This window comes from Teleopsis dalmanni, chromosome X (assembly GCF_002237135.1).
Source record: "Teleopsis dalmanni isolate 2A chromosome X, ASM223713v2, whole genome shotgun sequence".
Lineage (NCBI taxonomy): Eukaryota > Metazoa > Arthropoda > Insecta > Diptera > Diopsidae > Teleopsis > Teleopsis dalmanni.
Window position 1 is genome coordinate 51,946,851 of NC_051848.1, and position 27,172 is coordinate 51,974,022.

The 27,172-nt window shown below is 26.4% G+C and overlaps 3 protein-coding genes across 5 annotated transcripts in view; 2 read left to right on the plus strand and 1 right to left on the minus strand.

Annotated features, from left to right (window-relative positions):
* Positions 1–984, plus strand: part of LOC119688411 — a 1,940-nt gene extending 956 nt beyond the window's left edge. Inside the window, exon 3 of the mRNA XM_038103091.1 lies at positions 900–984. Coding sequence (XP_037959019.1) covers positions 900–984 — 85 coding nt within the window. The remainder of the gene's footprint in view (positions 1–899) is intronic.
* Positions 985–1,423: 439 nt separating this feature from the next.
* On the plus strand, positions 1,424–8,037 carry LOC119661987. Of its 3 annotated transcripts, XR_005250649.1 has the most exons (3): positions 1,424–3,504; positions 7,608–7,771; positions 7,854–8,037. XR_005250649.1 is itself a non-coding variant. In XM_038071519.1 (2 exons), the coding sequence occupies exon 1, from the start codon at positions 1,686–1,688 to the stop codon at positions 3,474–3,476; it is 1,791 nt and encodes a 596-aa protein (XP_037927447.1). In that variant the 5' UTR covers positions 1,424–1,685; the 3' UTR covers positions 3,477–3,504; positions 7,608–8,037. The 3 variants fall into 3 exon arrangements, 2 of the variants coding, with proteins under 2 accessions (XP_037927447.1, XP_037927448.1); XM_038071519.1 differs by having other exon boundaries at positions 7,608–8,037; XM_038071520.1 differs by lacking the exons at positions 7,608–7,771; positions 7,854–8,037 and adding an exon at positions 3,571–3,591.
* A 5,025-nt stretch (positions 8,038–13,062) lies between these two features.
* LOC119661895 (inhibin beta B chain) lies at positions 13,063–19,857 on the minus strand. Its single transcript, XM_038071400.1, has 4 exons — positions 18,634–19,857; positions 16,409–16,657; positions 13,754–14,136; positions 13,063–13,676 (listed from the first exon to the last, which is right to left on the minus strand). Exons 1-4 carry the CDS (start codon positions 19,796–19,798, stop codon positions 13,509–13,511), a joined length of 1,965 nt encoding a protein of 654 aa, XP_037927328.1. The 5' UTR covers positions 19,799–19,857; the 3' UTR covers positions 13,063–13,508.
* Positions 19,858–27,172: the final 7,315 nt, after the last annotated feature.

Genomic DNA, 27,172 nt, shown 5'->3' on the forward strand with positions numbered 1-27,172 from the left:
TCATTTTTCATATTAAGAAATTAAACATAAAGACGGTAAAGTTTTATTCTAATAATACCGGAAAAACCATATCATATATTAACATCAATTGTTTAAAAACGTCTGACAGGAGAACTTTATAAAAGATTTTATTTCGAACACATCAACTAAGTGTTCGAAAAAGTTGATAGGAAGACCTTAAACCAAAATTACTGACAGCTTATAATTTCAATTACGAAGAGTTGAAATTCATATCTAGAATAAACTTATATAACACCTTCCTTTAAAAGATATTATAAAAATAATACTAAATGGAAATGAATTGATTTTATTTAAATGAAATAAAGAGGTTTTTTCGAACAGTAGTGAACTACAACTTATCAGCTTACAGACCCGAACAATTAAACGCATTTATTTAAAAATGTTGGCAAATATATCGTTCTTTATTTAAGAACTTCAACAGTGCTTATTTTTTATAAAATGCAGTAATTTTTTATTTCACAATTGTCATTTGTAATAAAAATTGAATTAACAAATTAAAATAAAAAATTAAAGCAATTAAAATTCACACTTTAGAACTTAATACACAGTTTTTTTTTTGATATAAAAAATTTTTATGAACATTTTAGCAACTCTAACGGAGCAATTTGTTGTTTTTTACCACACTTAAAAGTTTGCGAAAACATATTCATATTCATACATCAGCTTAGTAAATTCAATAAAATTTAATATAATTTTGCCAAACAGCCAGCGGTTTAGACAGACGACAAACAATCAAAACTGTAACTCTGAAGATTTTCAGAGCATTGTTGTTGCTTCACATGTTTTGTTTCGTAAGTTGAGAGTATTTTTCTGCTACTCTGAAAGAAAAAATTACTGCTCTTATTATTTATTATTTAATATATACATATATTGAATAGTTGTAATAATTTTGAAGTGAAGCGGCCAAACATTTTTGTCACTAAAGAAAAAAGTGTTACCAACGCAATAAGCGAACTATTATAAACCTTCAGTGGAAATTTGAACGAATATTTCAATTATATGTCAAAAGTTTGTAAGACGAACGCGCAAACAAAATTAAAATATTTCACAAATTTAATCATTTTGGAAATGAAATATTTTAAAAATTCGTTAAATTGTGGAAAATAAATATTTTAAAAATATATACATATAAATATTCAAAAATTTATAAGAGTACTTGAAAAAAGAGTTGCATAAATATTCTAAACTATTTTTAATTTTGTTGTGAAACAAAATTTTAAAATCTCCTGCATTTTTAAACTTACATTTAAATCATTATTCAATTTAATTTTTAATTTTATGTTATTTATTTATTTTTCTACAAAATGTGATTTGCTTCCATTATGTGCATATATATAAATATGTGCATATAAAAGGTTCACTATTTGCCAATACATAATATTTGATACATTACAACAGTGATGCTAATGTCTCGCTTAGCGCCTACAGACCAGCAATTTACTGTTTTTTGATACTTTTGAGAGCAGCCGAAAGGACTTCATAATAAATTTTTGAACAGTATTTTAATTTTAAATGATGGCAACTCTAAATGAGTCTGCTTTCAAACTGACAGTTGAGGCGAATGTAACTGACAGCTTCATTCGGATAGCGTTTGTTAAAAGTAAACGTAGTATTTGTGTAAAAAATATTTGTGAAATCCAATAAATATTAGTAAAGCTCAGAAAATGGATGAAGTGATTGAAGTTATAGATTCAGATGACGAAGAATCATTGCCTAGTACTACGGCACCACCACATTTAGTACAGATAAAAACTGATGAAGATAATAATTTACCGAATACTGCTTTAAATGCTGGTAGCTTGACTAAATTAGTTATCAATCCCAAAATTAATCCTGGAAATGCTTCACTACAATATTGGGACTGTACTAAATTAATAACACAAAGAAAAAATGTGGGAGAAACTGCTGATACGGCGCAAAAAGTCTTAACGCTGCAAACTTCACAAGTGAGAACTGTGCACAATACAATTATTCGAAAGTTGGTCCCAAATCAACGTGCGAACTTATTGCTGCCCACTGGACAAGCTGTTGACACTGGTCCAACAGCTAATGCAACTACCAGCGGAAATTCGTCTGCGGATGCTGTGCTTGGTGGTCAGAATACCAATTTACCAACTGTTCGTAAATTAAATTTACCAGCTGCAACGGTTGGTGGCTCTGTTCGTTTTGTTAATGCTTCTAACAGAGCTACCGCTGTGGGTAGCGTTCAAATGCCTTACATTACTTTCCGCGCGAATATAAATTCAACATCACAGGTTGCAAATCCACGAATCGTAAGCACTGTTGCTTCTCTTCGTGGAAATAAATTTGTTCCTAGCACATACAGTACTAACATGGATAACACAACGAATGCAATTATACGACACAGATATCCAATTAAATATTTACCACAAACAATTTCACGTAGAGCAGTTGAAATTAAGAGTGAGCGACCACCTGTAGCAGCATATGGTTCACCTGCACAGCCGACACGGCCTCCTATTTATCGTAACATAATAGCGCCAGTACGTAATCCGAAACTTGTTGCTTTGCCTGCAACACCGACTGGAATAGCTTCACAGAATCAGATAGGCACGCCTCGCCTTTTAGGGGCTTTAATGAATTTGCCTGATTCAGCAATTAGATCCAAACCGTTTACTGTCGGAAATAAAACTTTAAGTTTTAATATGGCTGGTAATAATTACACTATTAAAGTGAATAAAACATCTTCACAGGATGTTATAAAAAACAATGTGCATATGTTTACGGGTAGTACGGCACAATATGCACCTACAACCACGTCTACTGATACAAGCACAACATCAGGCTCTTCAGTTACAACTGCACCAGTTGCAGAACTAACACTAGAACCTCCGCCATTAACAATTTTAAAAACAAATGTTAACACAACATCACAGCATAGCTTATTAAAAAATCAAGTTACACCAAACCCACAAAGTGCTGATTTACCTTCAATATCGTCAGCATCAACAACTGTTAAGATTGAAACGTCGCCACAGCAACAAAATATAAAACGTTCACGTAAAAGTGCTTTAGGTCCATCTCTGGCATGTGATGATTTTGAAATTTTAACTTTATCTCCAGAAAGTCCAAAAACCAGAAAAAAACTAAGAAAATCTTCACCAAATAGTAGATCCCTGCTAAAGTCACATAATGCAGCTGCATCAAATGAAACTTATGAATATAGTCACAAAGAGCTAAGCAACTTGAATGTCGTATTCAGAAATTTCATATTTAAACCAGAAATTCAACATCAAATGCGCATTATTGCCGAGGAACGAGCACGTATAAACTACATGTTGTCATCGTGTCGTTTGCCGCAAATTCAATTCAAAAATTTTTCAACTGAGGAGGGACTTCGACATGATTTGCAAAAAAGTTTGAAAACACAAAATATAGAACTCTTCCCTCTAGCTGTCGTAGACGATAATATGGATACTGGTATTAGCTTTTAATTGGCTATTAACTATTAAAGTTTTACATGTAAGTACATTTGTTATACACTTAACTTAATATATTATTCACATATATATTTTTTTAATTTTTCAGTTTCGCATAAATTTACTGAATTTTCTTTTTTTACTTTAATTTAATTATTTTTTTTTTGTTGACCAAATATTATATAATAATTTGTTTTAACGGACTAATTGGTAAATTTAAATACAAAAGATTACTGCATCAAATGTGGAAAAGTGGATATATCGAAGTAATATTTTATTAAAATATAACTTGTTTAAATATAAATAATAATTATTGTTTTTATTTTGTATTTAAATTGTCCAATTAGCCCGCTTAAAAAAAATTTTATTTTAATTTAATTATTTTGATATAAGTTTGTTAATGTTGTTATTAAAAAATTCATAACCTTAAATTCATAACCAGATTTTTAATTGTTAAGTTAAACCGACCAGTTACGAAACATGTCGGTGTTTTCCAATATATGCAATGAGTTATTTAATTTTGTTTAATCATATCAGTAATGATCTGAATATAGTCTTAAGTTTTTGAACTTTTATTACTATTAACTATTATTTTTAAAGTTAATTTAAAAAAAAAAACTTTTTAAGTTTATTACAAGTTATTATTTTTTATAAAAATAATTTTTTTATACTTATTTGGAGGTTTCACAATTGTTTTTAAAATTCACGAGAAATAAATGCAGTTAATTGCAAATATCACAGCTCTCTCCTTTTTAAAATTATTAAAAATATATGTATATACAAATATATGTATATGTATATACAAATATATGTATATGTATATACAAAGACATTTTTAATATTATATATTTTATTTTATAATTTTGAAATTTTTTGTTTATACCATTTTTTCTGAATTAAGAAAAAATTTAGAGATTTATTTTTTTTTCATTTATAAACATTTTTTTTTTTCTAAATTTGCACATAGAAGGAAGTGTGCTGCTTCCTTCTCTAATATTTATTCAAAATATATATCTTTATTTTAAATTTTTTGAAATATTTTATTTTTCACTTTATATTTAATATTATATTCAGACTTGTTATTAATTAATTAATTATTTTTTTTTGGTTAAGATTATGTAAAAAATGTTAAATATCTTTATTCTTTGTTTTTTATCATTAAAAGTATATTTTATATATACTATATATTATATATACCATATAAAATACATTGCAATGATGTTTAAAATTTAAAAAAAAATATTAAAATAAATATTTATTTTTAAATTTCTTAATTTTTTACACTATATAAGAAATTTAAAATAAATCAATACTTATATTGAATTTTTCATTTTTAACATAGATAATATATATTTCTTTTTATATCGTTTTAAATATATACATATAAAAAAAGATTTTTTAAAACTTAAACAAAAAAATGTATACATAGTGTAAACATTAATTTTTTTATATTCCTTTTTTATTTTTAAATTTATAGTATGTGAATGCTTTTAATAAAAACTTCATATGTATTTTTAATTAAGTTTCAACAAGTTTTAAAGGAAGAAAATAAAATACCTTCTAAAGTTATATTTTTGAATTGTTCTAGTATATTTCTATTTGTAATAAAGTTTTAAATAGTATATAATGAAAATTTTTAATACTTAGTTACTAAATAACACATTTCAATTTAATAAATTTCTGTTTTTGCTTAATGCATTTACAAAAACATTAAAAACTTATTCACCTCTATCCTGAATACTTCCAAGGAATAAGTTTCCCTCGTCCCTCGCTATAATTATAAAAAATTATAATTAATATATATAATAATTATAATAATATATAGTAATTATACTTAATATGTAATAAATATAATTAATAGATAATTATTTTTAATATGTAATAATTATATTTAATAAATAATTATTATTAATATGTAATAATTATAAGTAATTTATAATAATTATAATAAACATATAACAATGATCATTAATATGTAATTACAATTATTAATATATTATTATAACTTATTAATGTATTATTATAATTTATTAATATGTAATTATTATTAATATGTATTTGTAATTATTAATAGTACAAAGTTATTATTAATTTATTATTTTTATATTTATTATAAATGTGTTCTGCTTTTGTATGTAACAAAAATATCAAAGAAAGTTCATTATTTTTAAATTATAGAATAATCTATAAATGTATATATTAATTATATAATTGATTTCAACAGGTTTTTTTTATAACACAATAGATAATTTTCTTACTGCTTATTATTTAATAACATTTCACATCTATTAATTTAATAATCATTGTAAATAGCTTTTCGTATTTAAATATTACAATTATTTACAATTTTCTAAAATCTCATTGTTTTTAAAACAGTTTAACTAATTAAGTTTGTAATAAAAATTGTCACCTTTTCTAAAATGGAAAAGTACCATATATTATATCGTTATTACCATTTAATTGCCTTTTATATATATATATAATATATATATTTAAAGTTTATAATCAAAAATACAGTTTAAACTGTTGAATTAATTTCTTGTCTTTGATACCCAAAGAGATTATCATATAATATATAAATTTATTGACTGTAATTTAAATTTTTCAATAATTTTATATAAATACTTCAGTATATAATGCTTTTATATGCTAAATATTAAACACATAAAAAGCTTGAATTTTTATTATTTGCGATTGAATGTAAATAATAAACAAAATTTAGAAATAACTAAATTAAATAACTAAATAATTAAAACTAATGAATGAGAAAAATAAAAAATTAAAGTAAGTTTTTAAATTAATTTACTTATTCAAACCGCCTTTTCCATTAATAATATACAATACGTGATTGAATTTTTTAAACAATTTAAAAATATTTTATATAAAATAATTTGCAGTTTTTTAAATAAAAGCATAATTCATAAATACTTTTAAATAAAGTAAATGAGATGCTTACTTAATTTTTATATAAAATTATGTTTAATTGCGTGAATCATTTTTCATAATTTTTCATAATTTTTCATAATTTTTCATAATTGTAATTAAACACATTCTACCATTCATTTTATTATATATAAAATATTTATCATGTGTATATAATATATAATGTTATTATATTATTATTTATATTTTATTATTATTATGTTATCTTATACTATTAATATATTATTCATATTTTCCAGTATAGAAAAGTATTAATTTGTTTATTAATTAATTTTTATTTTAAAATTATGTATATACAATAAAATAGTGATTTAAGAAAAGCTTAAAACTCTAATAATATATGTATTTGTAAAATATTATTATATGATTTGACAAATATATTGCATTATAATTATTATTATGTAATTCCAAATAAACTCAAAATTTAAGAGGAAAAAGTTGTGATTGATAAATAATAATATAATATTATATAATAATATATAATATAATATATAATAATATAATATATAATAATATAATGTATATAATATATAATAATATAATATATATAATATATAATATATATAATAATAATAAGAATAATAATATTATAAATATTAATAAAAAAATTTTATTTGTTATTTAAATATTTAAATAAAATAATTGTGAAAAAAATATATTTTGTAAAAGACTAATATAAAATTGAAAGAATATTAACTATTAGTATTAATATTATAAATGACATATGTCATATTTTCCAATACAAAAACATATTTAATAAATCATCACTTTTATATTGTATAGAAGAAAACACTCTTTGTAAAAAAAAAATTGATAAACGATACTCCTATATTTTTAAATTGTCCTTAATTACATACATATACGAGTAAATATTTAAAATATGAAACATTCAAGCTGCTATATAATTTAAAATCAAAATAGAATTTTTTTTTAAAAATTAAATAATAAGAAATGTTTATTAAAACAAAAAAGAGACTATCCGTATAATTATATAAATATTTTTATTTATTTTATATTATATATTATTTATATTTATATTATTATTTTATATTATATTGTATTATATTTTATATACTATATAATGTATACTTAAATGAATACAATTATATTTTTAGTTTTTAAGCACAAACATTGTTAACAAATCTTAATAAATACATATATTAATAAAATTAATGTTTATTAATTGTGTTGTATGTATGTTAGTATGCATGAGATGAAAACGAAAGGCTGATATACTCTTACGGGACTTGTGTTATTTGCTCATCGTAATGACGTGCAGTTAAGGTATTTACATAATTTTCTTTATTGGTTGTTGAAGTCCGGGCATTTCGTGGAAACACCTGCTTAGTTTACCTTCGTTGCGAAAGGTACTAATCCATTTTCGATGATTTATTTCTAAGAACTGAGAAAACTGGCTCTACATAATTTTTTTTATTTCTTGAACTGAAGATATCACTTTATGGACAGCACTTCAAGATGATTTAATGGATCATTGGGCACTTATGAGAAGGACTGACAGTTATATAAAAAGCGGTATCCATGAAAAAAATTTGATTTCAGACCAAACTTAGTCATACCCACATGCGTTTGTATATTGTCTATAATGCTCAAATAAAGACGAAATAAATATTCAGGAATGATCAATCATTTGAGTAATGAGTATGTTATTCCAGTACTTTTTGAGTGTGTGTATACATATATATAAACAAAAATATACGTAGATTTCGTTCTTTTTTATAGATACTCGCAAAAATATGTTTAAGATTTAATACGTTTAAATAATATCAAAATTAGGACATATGGTGAAAACAAAGATTTCTCACACTCATTCGTCAAGAACTTCACGTCTAATATTTTCCTACATTAAAAAGTAAATCGCAAAAAAGAGCTGTAGAAGAGGGATCAGGGCATCAAGATCCTTGATCGTTCCATTCAAACCACATTTTAAATATATTAAAATGTTCTTTGTAAATCCTGTGAGCTGTCCATCTCCATAATAATTGATCTCGAATTCTATTGGATTGCATGCGGTGATATTAAGTAAATCATTGCTGAAGAGTTTTGCAAGTTATCAGGACTCCTTATCATAACGGAAATGTGGTGCAAATTAATCATATTGAAAATCGTTTGATTCTAGAGAAACAATCTTCGATAACATGTATTGTATTATTTAAAGATTAAAAACTATTTAAGGTAATATACATTGCATCTTAATAAAGTGTCATGTTGTATAAATATTGTAACTAACTAAATTATAAGAAATAAGACATACTGTTTCAAAACTGAAATAAATTGGATAAGACCGATAATATGGTCTTGACCTAATTAAATAATGACCGACAGCATGTCACCAAATTTTATTATCGTTGTAACCATAAAAACTCATAACTCATAAAAAAGTGTCCCTTATAGTTTATATAGATGGCGTCTCAACCTATGTAAGTTAACTACAAAACCCTTTTGTAATCTTAACTTCCATTGTTGTGCCCTACTTCAGACGTATTTGGTTTATAATAAATGCAAAGGGAGTAGATCCGTTTTCTACTAAAACAGCTATCACTCATTGATCTGCAATCGACCATACTTAACAAAGAACCATGGCCCATGGAGAGATCAAAAATCTTTTTGTATTAATAGATGAAAAGCTTAGAAGCTAACAAAATTCTTTAACTTAAAGTATTACTAACAATGCTTATGGATGTACGAAGAAGTGTAATAATAGTAATGGTATGTGTCGAAGATAACTATTTTTAGTTTTTTTTAAGTCTGTAGATGAAATGTGAAACACAAATCGATATCAACAACAATGCGTAGCAGTTTACAGCTACGGTCGAAATTTCTACGGTGACAGAGAAGAACGATAGAGAACGCAATCAATACAGTACTGATATCATGTTGGTTTACAATAACCATCTAATATACACAGTAATTCAATATACGAGCATATATCTGGTCTCATTATTAAGATTTAAATTGCAGCAGCCAAAGAACCGAACCAGAATGTTTTTCATTTGTTTTTTGCAGAATATTGAGACAGTAGTTTTCTTCAGAGGCCTAAAGATTGTGATTATCAAAAAGAAACGGAATTCGCAGGTAAGATTAGGTCATTCCGGTGATCTTGAGGAGCCACTTAAGTCTATTGTCTTATTGTGTTACCATTAAAATGATTTAAACTCTAATTGTTAGCTTAGCAAAAAGCACTAGAATCATTAAAAAAGAAATTATTGAAAAGTAAGAACTGTAATTTAACTAAGGTAGTACAGATACCTATGCACAGATATAAAGAATTTTATATACACACATATTGTGAATGAAATCGGAATGGGAGTTTTCTTATTTTTCTCATTCCTCATATTCTGAATTAAATGGAAATTGAAGTTTTTTTTCTCATCCCATTTGCTATATTCGGAACAAATTTCAAACCAAAAACAAGGGAATATTTGGTACTAAAGTTTTCCTAAGCAAGTTATGTGGGAGTGTTCAAATTTGAACATGAAGTTGCTCGACCTCCACTTCAAAATACCCAAATACGGTTATTTATATATTATATATACATATATATATATTAAGAGTTTTTGATTTGATTATTTTAAATTAATTTACTCTTAATTTTTAATAAGTATTGTCTTTCTGATAACAATTTTAATGATCATGGTTCTTCCCGATCTTCACATATTATTATTTGTATTATAGTATATATTATTTTCCTTAGAGCAAGAACTCGAACGTGTGTTCAATCAATGTATCTTACAACATCAGAAATGTTAATGACTTCGCAAAGCACTTTAATGAAGTTAGAGTGAGCTAGAGTAACATCGTAGTCTTTTCCAATCCCTATTTAATAAACTCCTACAGCAAAGAAACACAAGTGCCCGCTCAGTTTTACAAGTGGAGAAACTGCAAATTACTTCTTTGTTGTGTGAATTATCTTAAAAAGTTCCTCTAAGCGGCACTTAAATGTTAATTTATTAACTCCATGATATTTTTGAAAACTATTTTTCTATCTAAAAAATGTTTATCTTAAAACCAAATCAAATTTACATTTGAATTTTCAAGGAATCAGGCTACTCAAGTGGACTTGCAGTGCCCATAGATTTCTTCGATTAATCTTTTGTTACATTCCTTGCTCCTGTTCTTATACTAACATTTCCGCTAAAATTTGAAATGCAATTAAATGTATCTTTAAAATTAAAATTTTTAAATTTAAAATATTAAATGATACGTATTTCTCTTCAATTGTATGTTTTCTTTCTTTTTTTTCGCCAAGAATGCTATCAAAAACTATAAATGCTGCCAAAATTCAAAAATAAAAATTTGGATTTTTAGTTGGCCCTAGCTATTAAGAGAGCACCTGTCTTCCAAGCAATTCAGAATAGGGAACTTCTAATCCAATAACAAATATAACTAACTATTTAACTAGTTAATGAAAATACAAATACCCAAATGATATACGCTTTAGAACCCAATTTATTAAAGTAAATATAATTATTTTCGTGTTCATTCACTGCTCTTATGTGAATATAGAACTTTAAACATAATGAGAATTACATTTTTTATTTAAGTATTAAAATAAAAACATATTGATACATGTGAAGTAAAAAAGTAGACATTAAGATTTCAGAGGAAAGAAATATAATTTCTATTTTATTTTTTAATTAATTAAATTAATTAATTAAATTTGTGGTGTATTTCGATTTTATCTTCGTTGTACTTTATTTTATTTAAATTAAAGTGCATCAAATCTTCTAACGAGGTTTCGAAATAGATTAATATATAACAATTTTATATATGCTGACTTTTCTTTAAACTATATTATAGATGAATGATGGGCTAATTAGTCAGATGTTTTGATTTAGTTTGTTAATAAAAAATTTTTTTATGGTTTTATATATTTAATCTATATTTCCGACGTTTCAGTTGTTTAAGACCATTATCAGGGAAAATTTTTTAAAATAGAATAACATATAATAGAATAGAATACTATAGAATAAAATTTAAATAGAATAAAATTTGTATACGAAAAAATTTTTTGACAATTGATTTAAATAATTAAAACGAAAAATATACAATCAGTTTTTCTGTAGAATAACTTTTCTAGCAATGCACAATAGACAAAAGAAATATTTTCTATATCTCGCCGCAAATTGTATGTTGGTCTATTCATAATATATAAGGACTCCAGGATAAGGCGTCGAGACAAGAAAGGTTCAGTATTAATGACCTTTACTGAAGCAAAATCTGGGTAATGATTTTTGTCAATAAAGTGTAAGACTAAAGCTAACTATTATTATTAGTTCCAGTGCAGGGAATTTCATAGATACAGTTAATAATGTTATTCGTTCTAATCACTAACTCCATTGGAATACTTGGAAAAAGTGAAATCACATCAAAAGAAGCGAGAACTTCGTTATTTTCAGCAATAATGTTAGTAATTTTTTCTCAAGCTTTTAAACTATTTTTGATGTCATATTTCTTATGTACAATTTTGCCCAATATGGTGTTCAAATAGATTGCGAGCTGAGATGAAGGACTGTCAACCGTTGACACAATTGTACGTAGTGGACGGTTAGATTTTTGCACTTTCGGGGATGCATAAATTCTGGGAAGAGACGCATTGTGTCTAGTCATATGTCGATACTGGCAATTGTTTTTAAAAAAATTTCCCTGATGGTGGTCTTAAACAACCGAAATGTCGGAAATATATATTAAATAAACAAAACCATAAAAAATTTTTTTATTAAAAAATCTATTCAAAAATCTGACTAATTAGCCCATCACTCATCTATAATATAGATTAATATAACAATACTTTCTAAAAATCATACACGATAATGCAAGAATATGGGACTATTCGAAGATTGACGATGTTATATATGCAGACTGCTGGCTGCATTGATTAAATCGTCTTCTCAATTCTAAGTAAAGTGGTAAAACATTTTAAACCTAAATTTGGCTAAACTGTACAACAGGCGTTATAAAAACGGGTTTTAATCTGCCAAATTACTCAAATGTGTTCAGGAATATATTGATTTAAATAACTTGAGTCATGGTGAGGGTAGATTCTTTTTACTGCTATTGTTAACATCTATTTGGAAACTTCATTCATTTTTGAGAAAATTGTTTGGTTTGCGATTTAGGGCTGCAGTAGTAGACTAACTGGCCAACCGAGTGATTGATGATTGTTATGGTTGAAGAATAGCTCCAGAAATTTGAATCGACCATTGATTTTTATCCTTGTGAAGAAATTTTCGAAAGTAATTATTTTAAGGTTGTTTGACTATAATTATAGTATAGGATATATAATTAATGTTAATTTATTTAAGTAAAAAAAAAATTTTTTTTAGTTTAGCATTTAAGGAAGGTTTTATTTCTGTTTTGTATATTTATTTTTTTTTTTTGTAAATTCTTCATATTTTTTATTTTTTATATTTTCTATTGTTGTTTTTCTATTTTTTTGCTTAATAAATAAAATATTGCTTAATTATTGGGAATTTGAATATTGGAATTTTTTTTTATAAATCTAAAATTTTTTCTAAAAGCGTTCTTTTATGATATGTATAAAATTAAACTAAATTTAATTTTTATTATTATTATTATATCTTTTTGTATAAGAATACAGTAAAAAAAACTGTTAAAATATCACACTATTACACAACAAACTGCAGTATTGATAATTTTTTAGAAAAAATTATAGACATTTAAATTGAGCAAGTAAAAATAGCCCTAAATTGAACTTAAGTACTTATAAGGGATACAAAAGAATAAAAACAAAATAAAAAAAAAATATAATTAAAACTAATTATAATAAATTAAAATAAAAGTTTTTAATAAATTAGATTAAATGTTAGAATTAAAAATGGCAGCATAATGGCTCAAAAAAACACGAATACGTAAACGTCAAACACTAAATGTCCTTTTTAGAATCCACGCAATTGAAGCAGTTCAAAAATGACATGAACTTTTTACCCAAGCCACATTTCACACAGTATTTTGTGTATTCCAAGTGTTTAAAGTGCAGTGATCTAAGTCTGCGTTACGCGTAAGTCTGCGCGAGAGTGTGTATATGCATTTGTTATAATGTAAACGTGTTGGAAAATCCAAAAGCTATCTGCAGCCGCAAGATTCGATTACCATATTCGGAAATGTTTTCATGGTGGCGGTATTATTACTATCCATAAACACCAGCTGCAGTGATGAGTACTGTTTCGCTGTACAACACGGTATTAGTTCTAACGGCTTTTGACCTTGACTACGTCTCTTTGATAGCACTTTCTGTAATAATAAATTGATAAAATAGATCTATTAGAAAAACTGTTTTTAATTGAATCTTTGTGCATGAATATCTTTACCTGTATAAATGTGCTATGATGTGAAGAGGCTTGTGCAACGCTCGCAACAGAGCTGCAGGATCCGCGACAGAAATACGCATCATAACCACGTGGTTGTATTATCCAATCTCCCCAACCGATCTCATCAAACGATATATATAAACGTTCTCGGCAACATTCCGTAACACCATCCGTACAGTTGATACCACGTTTTTGTCGTGAGGGTCGTCGACGATTTTGCGTGTCTATCATTATAAATGGTCGATAACCTTTATCAATTGATATCATTTCCTCCATGAATCGAATATCACAGGACTGACAAGAGACTTGTATAAGATGGCTTAACTCATGATTACCAAACCAACGTTTAATTGGCCAATCAATATTAATTTTAAGCCATTCATCTGTAAAAAAAAGAAAAAGTATATAAAAGTGATGTTTTGTATTTTATTATAGTTATATATACTATAAAATCTTTTGTATATACTATATATATATGCAGTTGAAAAGATTACTAAAAACATGTTAATGTATCTGGACTTAAAGTTCTAATTCAATATTTTTCTCAAAGAACTTCTGCACTGTTTTCAAGCAGCTCATCATATAGCCTAATGAGGCTATAAATCCTAAATTCCATTATCATAAGTAAAGGTTGTGGACTACAAATTTTTAAGACTAACATTACACACAAATGTTTTCAGTTACTTCTAAGTCTACATAGATTCAAAATTAATTCTGCGACTAGTCTCTTGAAACACCTGTGTTAATTAACTATAACTTTTTAATGATGGGATAAAACTTGGACAAAGAACAAGTTTTGGAAATACGCTATAGGATATCGAGATCAGTGTATATAACTTTTGTTACAACGCTGTCTAGCTTTTCGAATTTTAGGTAATTATTGCGATGCCGTCTATTTTAACTATAAGTGTCGCTTTGATATTGGTGTCTAGATATATTCTCTTTATATGTCTCTAGTGAATTGTAGGTAGCATTACATATAGTTAAGGAGAGCTTAAATAACATAGATAATATAACTATAGTGCAAAAATTTGTAATATGGTACATATTAATCAAAGAAAACCCTCCCATAATGTTTTTAATTATTTAAAAAAATTTTAAAGGAAATTTTATGATACGTATTCATAAATTGGTTTAACCCATTGGCAGTTTCAAAGTTATAAAAAATTTAAGGGCATGAGAGAATGTACTGTAACGTATATGGAATATGTACCTCTACATATAAATTTATACAACAATATAAATTATATATTTTTAATATATATTATTTTCAATATATAATCATATATTGTTACACATATATTATTAATATTATTATATATTATTATTTATTATATATATTTGTAAAACAATTTCAATTTAAAAAGGTAATAAAAATCAAATTTATAAAATTTTGATTAGGCTTTTAATATAAGAAAAATTTTCCGAACAATTATATACATAGATTTGTTACTTTGAGCCTATTTACTATGACTCCATAATATAAGAATACACGTCTCTTGAAAGTGAACCTTAAATGTGTCACCATACATGGTCAAGCCAATATTTTATTTAATTTTTTTGATTAAATAAAAATATTTTAATTAAAAAATAAGTATAATAATATATAAACTTTTCATATATTGACACGAATGTAGTATATATATGTAAGGGAGATTGAAGATTCTTGTCAACAACTCAGCAACAGTTTGTGACGATATTTCAAAGTTCCGTAGAAAAAAAATATTTTAATTTGATATGTACGTGAATTTATATGTATAAATATATATATATATATACATATGTATTTATTCATATTAAGTACATATACAATAAATATAAAAATAATGTATATGTACATATATTCGCACACACGTTTTTAATTTTATTTTTTTGTACTGATAATATTATTTTGTGACAATTAATCTTCTCTAATAGGAGAAAGTCCACATACACATATAGTGACACCATCCGGGAACTCTTGCGAATTAATCATTATTTGCAAACATTCACTTTGACACATAATTATTATTCTTATGTTTCATTTCATTTGATTATTAAAATTATAAGCAAATCTTCTTTTTAAAAAATATTATATTTTACATAGCAGTGGTGCCAATCCTTTGGGGAATTAGCTTATGTTCATCCGAGATTTTTAATAGGGGCTCCTGGCTGCATTCACTTTAATTATTGAATTATATATCCTAGATGAACTGGCATTCGTATAAAAATATTCGGTCATGAGAACTTATTAGTAGGGACTGAGTCAAAACTACTAATCCTATTAGTTAGTGCAGTCCGAGTAAATCAATCTGTCGTCATACCTGCATTTTAACTAATATGACTTAAAAATTCCAATGCCCTTCTAGCAGTTCGAAGAGGTATTTTATGATTTCTGTTTAACAATAAGTACAACCACTGTTCTGTAGCATTATTAAGCGATTAAGCGATCTAAAGCAGCTATCACTAGAGTGTGACAGTCATTGCCATATTTTAATTTATCTACCTATTTATCTATGTCAAATCCATCTAGGTTAGACGGATCATTAGAAAATCTTTCAAAACAATATTAAAAAATGGGCTACATGATTATTATTGAAAGATCAGTAATATACGGAGTATAATACAGTTTAATTAATTTCGATTTTTATTAAAAAAAAAATGATTTATTCTTACCTTGAATGTTCACCGATTTAATCGCTACAGTCTTCACAATTGGTAAGTATTTCGAGTCCAATTGTTGTTGCACTTCTGAAACAACTATTGTTTGCTGATTTAGTAAAGTGGCATTTCGTTCTTTCTGTTTATTTTTGAATATCCACAGAACCGCGGTATTCACGTCCAAAGCATCAGCATCAGCGTCATCGATTTTGAAGGAAAAGCACATAGTGGCGGGTCCACCAATACGTTGACACTCACGTTTTTCTATTTAAATAAATTATTTAAAAATTAAATTAGTCAAACCCGGATAAATTATTAAAGAGCTATCATTTATAACACTTGGTGTATATAACAATACACGCATGTATATAAGACAGTAATTACTATAAACTAATCAATATATTAATGAAAAGTTGGATGGAGTTTGAAGATATAATGACTTGCACTCTAATAATATTAAGAGATAAGTTTGAAGTTAGTAACACAATCACTGCTGATTTCATATTCAGACCTTACATGAGAACGTTTATAAGACGGAGGACCGATGATTATTATAAATTCTGGAACTTTTTTTAGTACATCCTTTTTATTCTAATAACAATCTAATATATATAATACATTAAGCTTAAAATATTATTAACATTAATATTTTTAACAATGATAAAAACGAGAACCATAGGTTAGTTCAACTATAACAGTCAAAATTATTAAATCAATAATTTTTAATTTAGCTAATCGTACCGGAATCATTGAAAAAAGGATTGTTGACAAGTAGGAACTATAAATGAGCTAAAGCAAAACAGATACGCACAGACTCAAAGCCATTTCATATATAATTAGTTTTTTAACAAACTTTAAAATAAATTTGATATTTTAAACTTAAATATTTCACATATTTGATTTTAATAATATTCTATAAAACTTGAACTTTAATATACGTCTTAATATATTTTACATTAAACTAAATATGATTACTTTCCTTTCCGTTTATATTTCTTATATGTATATTAAACTCAAAACATGAATATAAACCTAATGAGAATTATATTTTTTATGTAAATATTACAATATAACAAAGAAAATCATGATTTGAAGCAAATAATAGACGCTGAAATTTTAGAACAAATATAATATTTGATATTATTTTAAACTAAATTTGTGATATGGTTTGGTCTTATCTTTGTTGTACTTTAACATATTTCATCTAAATTAAAGTTTATCACATCTCCTAACAAAGTTTCGAAATAGATTAATATATAATAATACTTTCTATAAATCATACACGATAACGCAAGCATATGGGACTATTCGAAATATATGAATCACCATATTAGTTGGTTAAGCCAGGATTGACGATTTCATATATGTGTGATTTCTGGAATAGCGATGATATTATACTTTGTAAACTAAATACTACTACCGTATATTGTAGGTAAAATTATTTGGTAAAAATAAAGATGTTTTGTAATCCAATATAAGCTCATATGCCCTAATTTAGTGCTTCGAACCTTTATTGTCAGCAATTATTCATTGGAAGTTCAAAATTGTGCAAAAAAATCACAAATAATCTAAAGGAAAGGTATACCGTTTTAAAATGGCAGTGCAAGTCCATATTTATCGTTTGAGGTCCGACAAAAATAAAGAGTTCACGGCTGCGAGAGAGAGAGAAAGAAGCGTTGATATATATTCACTATATACTCTCAGTAAGCGATATTTAAATCATGTCGATATTCGCAAAACTCTCTTCCTTGCATAAAATTGATATCGAAAGAGACTTTTGAAGGACTTGAACTTAAAATTAGATAATCATTCAGGTTGTAATATGATTATAGCTAGAAAGCGGTAAAATATAATCAAAGTATTAATAATAGTGTTTTCAATTAATTATTTAATTCCTCAATGATAAGTTATACAAATATTGACGATTACAGAAGTGGTTCATAGTGAAGAAAGTTTTTTAACCAGTAAAGGACAATGCAAACTAAATTATATTTGGATAGACCAGTGATGATGGATGCTTTCCTATATCCATAACACCTTCATTATCAGTCGAAAAATTCACTTGATTTGAAATTGTTTTCGAAACTAAAATAAATTTTTTAAATTTTGATTAAAAAATGCCTAATACTTTTTAACCAACCTATTAACTCCATTTTTATTTATTTTTACTAAAATAACTTATGACTTTAATGATTTAATGATATTGAATTGGTATAGTATAATAAAATATTTTTGCTCACCTCTTTTAAGGAATATGAATTTCTTGCTGGTTCTGGCATAATAATCATCCAAATCTTTGTTCTTCGTTTCTTCATTTTCGTGTTCAATAGTTGTTTCTTCATACATGGGTTTTGGTAAACCAATTGCTGAAACATTTGGTCTTTCCTTTAACCGTAATTTATCAAGTATTTGCTCCTTTACAGATTCGATTCGTAAACGTGTTAGTTCTTCTTGCGTGATTAGTTCTACCTGACGATTACTTTCACATTTTGGGCATTGCATAGGCACTTTTGTAGGTTGATTAGTTTCATTTTTTTCATCATCTTTAGTATTTAGATTGCTTTGAGTAGCAGTCGCTATATTCTCAACAGACTCGATGCTTTTACTTTCAACATCCGGAAAACTAGGTATAACTATCGAATTGTCAATATTTATAGGTGTATCAACATTATCCATTTCTGCGGAATCTAATTTATTATTATCTAATAATAACGAAGAACGAAGAACTGCAGCAAGTGCGTCGCCATCACTATACATGCGATCTTCTTCAGAATTCGCAGAATCCTCATATGAATTAGCATTTAGTGGTTTGATAGTTTCATCCATCATGCGATATAAGTTACTTTCATCACGTTCCAGGGCTGCAGATTTACTAGCAGCCGCCAAATATTGTTCAATAATCATTTCATCACTTTGATCCATTAGTTCGCTATTATACGGTACTTCTGGTTCTGTTTTTGGTCTATGTGATTCATGTACGCTTTTTTCATGTTCAGTTGCTAGCAGTTGCTCGTGCTCCTTGTAGTGTTGCAACTGTTGCGCCTTGTGACGTTGTTGATGCAAATAGAGACGTATCGCTTGGACTGTCATGTCGTTTTCGTCATTCGTTATACTCTCTCGTTCCAAATTCCTATGCGATTCTGCCGGCGGTCTACTGTGCTCATTGTGATGATGTGCGTGGTGACTTTGTTGTTGTTGCTGTAGTTGTGACTGATGATGATGTACATTCGTTTTATGTGAAGGTTTGTGTTTGTGATGATTTGTGTGCATCTGTTGTTGGTCTTGTGCACGCATGTAGTCCACTTCGACACTGGGTAATGAACTGACATATATGCCTCTGTATACACTGTGGTTCTCAAGAGCCAATATAGCTAGGAGTATGAATGTAGCGAAGTATTTGGCCATTTTTGTATATTTTAATTTAATTTAAATTAAATTCAGTTAAATTTTCTTTTTTGTTTATATTAATTATAACTTATGATTACTGGTTTTAATTTAAGTATCTAGTTTAAACTATATATTATTTTGAGCGATAAATATGTATTATGTGGGTATGTATTGTATATGCTTTAGTTTACTTTGTGTACTATCTCTTGGGTAGCATTAAAAATCCCACTATTGTCCGTTGATTTTTCAAAATCATAGAATATGCAATTTTGCACAATTAAAAAAAGTTTAAAAAACAATACAAGTTTTTTTTTAATTTAATATAAGCCTTTAATGAATATCTTCACTTTGACTTAAAGCTTTAACACATCACTTTTTTCTGGATATCGAGCTCGAATTTGGAAAATTTAAAATAATACCGATTAGGTTGATTTTGTTGAGGCTGAAAGTGAAAAAAAAAACTCATTAGCTTATATATTTTTTTATTGATTATTCTAATCTATTTTAATATATAGTTTATTATTATTTTAAAAATAATTGTTCTTAACCTCAAAATTACGCTATTAAACTATGTATATAACATATCCTTACGAGCTACATAAGCCCCTTATGTACCGACTTATTGCTGAGACATTTAATACTGCACGCTCTTACTTAACTCATTACAAATCCAACTGTCCATATTAACTCACTAACTCTCAATTTACCGATCAATCTCTTAATATCGCAAAACTGACCAATCACATATTTTCATAACTCTCTCTGATTTCATGCAAACTCTATCTCTCATCTTACATATCATGGCATCACGCTGCGAATGAGTGATCAAATTTCCACACTTGTTATCTAAATTCAAAAAACAATATATTGTTTTCTACATAATACAATACACATATAGAAATACCATATATGTATATAATTATATTTTTATTTATTTTTTAATTTGTAATTTGAAAATCGAAAACAAAATGGCGTTTGTTTTTCAACATTAACCAATCACGTGATGGCTGCATATAAACGAGTATATACAATTCATTTATATTATGGATATAATATTCAATTAATAATTATATAAATGTACATATATATACATAAATAAGTGTATTAAAAAAAACTGAACTTAAAAAAAATTTTATCGTTTCATCTACATTTGTGAAATTAATGAAAATATGGCAATTAACTTTATGGTAGAGTTTATGATAATTTGGCTTTAATCACTTTTAATCAATTGATTAAGTATTAACACGGGTCTCCGAAAGATTATAGGAAAAAATCCTTATCACTCACTTTAACAACAGCAGTGACAGTTTTGAGATTTCAGCTATCACAAAAGTTCTTAATTAAAACCAATTAATTAATAACAGCGAAAATACTTTTCATTGCGTAGATTATTTTTGACCAATTTGCGATTTTAAGATTCGAAGATTAATAACACACTTGGTGGTTATTATATATATATAAATCAGTTTGTTAATGATATGACTCAATGTATGTGATATGGGACTTTTATACTAACATGTTCGGTCCATAAAATAAAATTTTACGATATGCATTTACCACGAATTTCCTGTTTTTGTGATTGATTTCTATTGGGATCGCTTGTCGTGCAGGTTAGCTACTATAAAAAGTATCTAATCAACAAAATAATGGGCTTGATAGACAGATATATGATTATGTGTGTAGAATAAGTCGATTAACAGTTACGTGAAGATGTAGAATAATGTAAAGCAGTTACTGAAGTCAAAGTTTTACTTTTTTAGATACATCCCCATCAAAGTATAATAAACTTATGGAAATGATAATCTGCTTTGGATTATGTATAGCAGTTTTTGTAGAAAAAAAATTACTTCAAAGCTGATTTTGCGGGAATTTTCTTATTATTTCACAAAACTTTGAGAAATATTTCTCTAATATATATAAAGGTTTTACTTCTGCGGGATTTTCTTCAGCAAATTGTACTAAAATTTGAGAAGTGATTCCCAGTTTTTAGTTATATAGCAAAGTTATTGAAGAGAAAGAAATTATATATAGGTTTCGTTTTGTAGAGTGTAGTTTGGATTAAGAAAAGCAGTTCTTGAAAACTGCTTCAAGAAAAATTTTTTTTGAATGGTACAATATAGGGAGATGTTTTTTTTTATCAAAAAATATAAATATACAATATTATTTTAGCGGAGTAGTGTTTTTTTGTTGTTATTGTGAATGAATATGACAATATTCTCAAGCTCATACCTTTCAGAGGTTACGGCTTATGCAATAGATATATCTTCCAGAGTTAAGCGCAATAACAATTGTATTTCTCTCATTTTCTTGCATTTTGTGTTAATAGACATAAACATTAAGCAAAATGATAAATTAACACAATTCTAGCCTATTAATAGCAAAAGTTCCAGAGATGGCAATACTTAAGAGAAAGTCAAGTAATGTAGTTAATAATCCGTTTTTGTTAGTTTACACTTTTGAATTATAATGATGTCCAAGGCAGATAAATTTGCAGCTGGTGAGGCTTTGATATTTATAGAGAATCTGTTCGGACATTTATATTTTCATTTTACAGACATGGTAAATATGGGGCAAGTAACGTAGTAATATTCCGTTTTTGTTAGTTGACGCCTTTTAATTATAATGATTTAATCAAGGAGTCTATGTCCAAGGCAGATAAGTCAGCAGCTGGTGAGTCTTTGACATTTATAGAGAATCTATTCGGACGGGTCTATTTCTGTTTTATAGACACAGTAAATATGGGACTACGAGGGGTTCATTCTGTTAAGTTGTTACCTAAGCGTATGTTGTCCTACTAGAAATCCGATGAGAAATGTCCAAGGCAAATAAGTCAGCAGCTGGTGAGTCTTTGACATTAACAGAGAATCTGTTCGGACGTTTCTATTTCTGTTTTATAGACACAGTAAATATGGGACTACGAGGGGTTCATTCTGTTAAGTTGTTAACTAAGCGTATATTGTCCTACTAGAAATCCGATGAGAAATTACATAGCTGTCCTGTTCAATACGAAGAGTCTATTTTTGACTGATTGAATGAATGATCACACATTTTTTTGTCTGTTTAAGATTCCTTCTAATACCTCAGAATTCACATAATATGCTTCTTCATCAGAGTACAGACGGTTCAAGCCCAATGAAATAATGTTGGGTTTAACTATTAGCGAGGCAATCAGCGTTTTTGTTGTCTTTCTATAGTTCTGTCTGGATTTTTTTTTATATAAATTTTTTTTATATTTTTTTTTTATATAAAGTAATAATTAAAGTAAAATGTATCAAAATCTTTTTTAAAATATATAAATAAAAAAAAAAAAAGTCAAGTACGGCTTTGGATCAGTTGGTTAAGGGGCGCTGATTCTGAGCTTCACATTTGGCAGGACCCGAGTTCGATTCCTGGTACTTGCAGTCTCAAAAATAATTATTTACGAATAATTAATACAAGAATTATTTCCAAGACCACTGATGAAGGGTATTTGGCAATACTCGAAACAGCTGTATGGTCAGCCAAAAATTCAATTAATTAAAAATAATTTAAAAAATAAATTTTTGTTGTTGTTTCACTTCTGTTCGAAAACCTCTTTATATAAATTATTTTAAAAAATATATAATTTTTTAAAAATAATTATTTCACTGGCTAATTGGTCAGTTATTAAATAATAATCTTTTTTAAAAAAAATTTATTATTTAGTTTTATAAGACTTTTATTTTCCAATATTTCGACTATAATCTATAGTCATCATCGGGGGATAGTTCCCCAAAATTTTTTTGGTCATTAAAACATTTAATTATTAAAAATATATAATGTATTTATATAATATATTAATTAATATTAAAATGTTTAATACTCTCTGTTTATATAATTTTTTTTTTTTAAGATAAAAGTGTTAATAGGCATATTTTCTAATAAATGCAATATTATTATTATAGTATTCGTAAGAATATGTAACATTGAAAAGAGAAATTTTCGTTTATATTGCATCAGCTTTTCTAATCATTGCATCATCATACATATTGTAGATAAAAATTATAAATATTTTTTTTAGATACTTCTTAATTATCTAATTTTACAACCTATTCTTTTCATATAAAAATTTTAAAAAAATTATCATAATTGAAAATATTGTAATTCCTTAAAATGTGGAATCCAATTTCTTTTTTTATTTTACAATTGACTACGAAATACCAAAAGATACATTATTATGGTTAAACATACAAATTTTTAGATAAGACCATCTTGCTTTTTCTAGAACAATCAAAAAGAACACGTATCGGTTGGAAATTCCAGCTCAAAAAGTTTAGAGAAAAAGATGATGTAATATTAGTAAAATGAAAATCATAACTTATACATATATGTATATTAAAAAAAAAATAATTAAAATATTAATTGTGTAACACTAAAAACTAAATCATGGCCATAAAATTAAAAAATTATTTACATTGCAATAATTAGAATAATAAATTATTTTTATTGCTATTCAACTACAGAATTTTTTACGTCAATAGTTAGAAAATATATGAACAAATTTAAAAGGATGTATCCTGTATATGTTGATATAAGTCATTAAATAGAGATAACCGACTGTGACCACATATAGATTTGGTAGAATCACAGCGAAACTAAATTAGAGTTCTTACTAAGAATGTGTGTGCCTTTACCCAATGTCCATTAAAACCGGCAACTGTAAAGAATTTTTGGTCTAGTGTTTGAGGAAGCCAGATAATAATAAATAGTGTCTATATAGTTTTATATCTTTAAAAAATTTAGATTCCAGAGATGTTTTCACTCGATTGTGACTTTAATGTTTGTCTTGATCTTGGTAAAATTGTAATTTATAGAGTATAATTTTAAAATTATGCTTATTTACTTTATTATAGCCTTTACCACGAGGAACTGGTATTATTAAAATCTCTATTAATAATCAGCTAATCTGTCATCTGTCAAATAAAAAAATTGTTGCAATGTTTTGCTCAGCGTCAAGAGAACAGAAAAGCCTCAAGTGGGGAAAAACTTTCCAATTACCTATTTAAGCTATAAAGCAATGCGATAGGGTTATTTTTATATATATGTATGCTTTGGCATATTGTCTGTCTATCTATTTGATAAGTTTGGTATTTTTATTTTTTTTTTAGTTGTATCAGAAAATAAAATAAACACATTAGTTTTCGAAATACTATAACTTTGTAAGAGATCGTTCTAAACTATTTTATTTTTCACTTGTACTTTATTCTTTACTACTTCTTTCTTCTAAGATAGAATAGAATATAAATTAACAGGTGAATCTCAACATTTGATCTTTTATTATACTCTTCTGATGACGTCTTTAATTGGAAGCACTATGGAACTATTGGCGATTTACTAGCAATATCACCAACTTCTATCTATATGATGGAATGTTTAAGTTCGGTATAACTTATGGTTAATAATTTATAAAAAAAAATTTTTTGAGTTCTAAAAGTAGGTCAATTTTCATATAAAGTTCTTTGTATTTTAGGTGGATTAAAATGGTCTAATAATTTATATATTATATTTCCTATTAATGTATATATAAATTAATATAACTTAATTATATGTAGATTAAATTTTTTTTTAAAACAATATTAAATTTATTGTTTAATATTTTAATCAACATAATTAGAGTCCAAGCATAAACAGATAATAAATACCTAAACGTTACACAAAGTCTTAATAAAATAATCACGAAATGTTTATAGATTAATTTTTTATTACATTTTTATTTTATACATACATATGTGTGTACTCTAAACTATTAATATAATTGATATGAAATGATTGAAAATTATTAATCTGTGCATTTGAACTACTTTTCGTATCATTCAAAATTCAGAATTGAACAAATGTGGCACATATAAATTTCATTCAAGTTCAATGTTGCTATTACGTACACATTTTACTCGTACTAAATATTGTATATATGTAGTAACTAATTCATTGACTAAGTATCAAATCTTTATATATAAAAACTATTGTATTATCAGATCGAAAAATACTGCGCACAATATTTCAATAATGCAATGACTTTTCCTACCCAGAATGGCAATGAATTTTGTTGGAGAGTGCCAAGTGCCGTACTTAAACACAAGTATTTCAAATAAAATTCAATCAACTAAAGCATAAAGATAAAGACATATTCAAATTCTAATATATTTTTATAATAAATTGTTTTTTAAATAACTGATCATCAGTAAGAGAAGTGAAAAGAGAGATTGATCATTACCTGATGCTCTAAACAAAATCAACTTAAAAAGTAAAGTGAAAAAAAATATAAGGAAATATTTATTAATGCATATATGCATTAAATACTATTGAAGAAATAACGCCTTACAACCAAATTATATAAATATATATGTATATGTAGAGATTCAACGAAGAATCAGTCTTGCCAACAGATGTTCCTTTGGGCTAAGTAGGCAACTGAAAAATAAAACCCTCTCTCGACAAACAAAAATCATGCTCTACAAATCTCTTATCATACTTGTTCTAATGTAGGTGCAGAAACCTAGACAATTACCAACAGTAATGAGAAGGCGTTAGGAGCAATCGAGAGTCCGTTACGCGTTGGCGACGAGTACTGAATTAGATAGAATGATAAACTTCATGAGCCATACCGTGACATTGATATAGTTAAGCGCATAGTACTCCGGCTAGAAAGGTGTTTGAATCGGTAACCGTAGGTGGAAAACGTAGTAGAGAACGTCAGCATTTTCGGCGAAAGGACCAGGTGACCAACGATTTAGGGGCGCTCGGTGCTACTAAGTGGCGACAGCAAGTAATTAATCGGGCTGGCTGGCGGAGATCACGCGACGCATAAGTGAGTGAGTAAGTAATATGTATTAGACGTCTTGAAGACATATTAAGAAATATATATATATGTATAGATAAATGTGTATATACACATTAACTGGAAAACATACATATTTAAAATAAACTTACTGTTCATGAAATATGTAATTAACTTTTAGAAAAGAACATATTTATAGGTTGGGGAAATATTAAAAGTATATGCAAATTTTTTTTATGACCAAAAAATAAAATAAAATTTTTTTTGAAATTAAAAATAAAAAAATAAATAAAATTTCTCACATTTATAAAATAAAGGTAAATATAAATAAAAAAAGGAAATCTGATCATACTCTTAAATAAGGATATTAAAATAAAAAAAGTAATAAAATATATTGAAAAAAGAGGAAATAATATATAGAAAATTTTAACTAAATAAAAATATATACATATAAATTAATGTTATGGAAACAATTGGTTATTTGCTTATTTTATTTTTTTAATATTTTTATTCAATTTAATTTAATTTAATTTCAATTAATATACATTAACTTAATTTAATTTAATTTAGTTTTATTAAATTTTAAATTTTAGTTG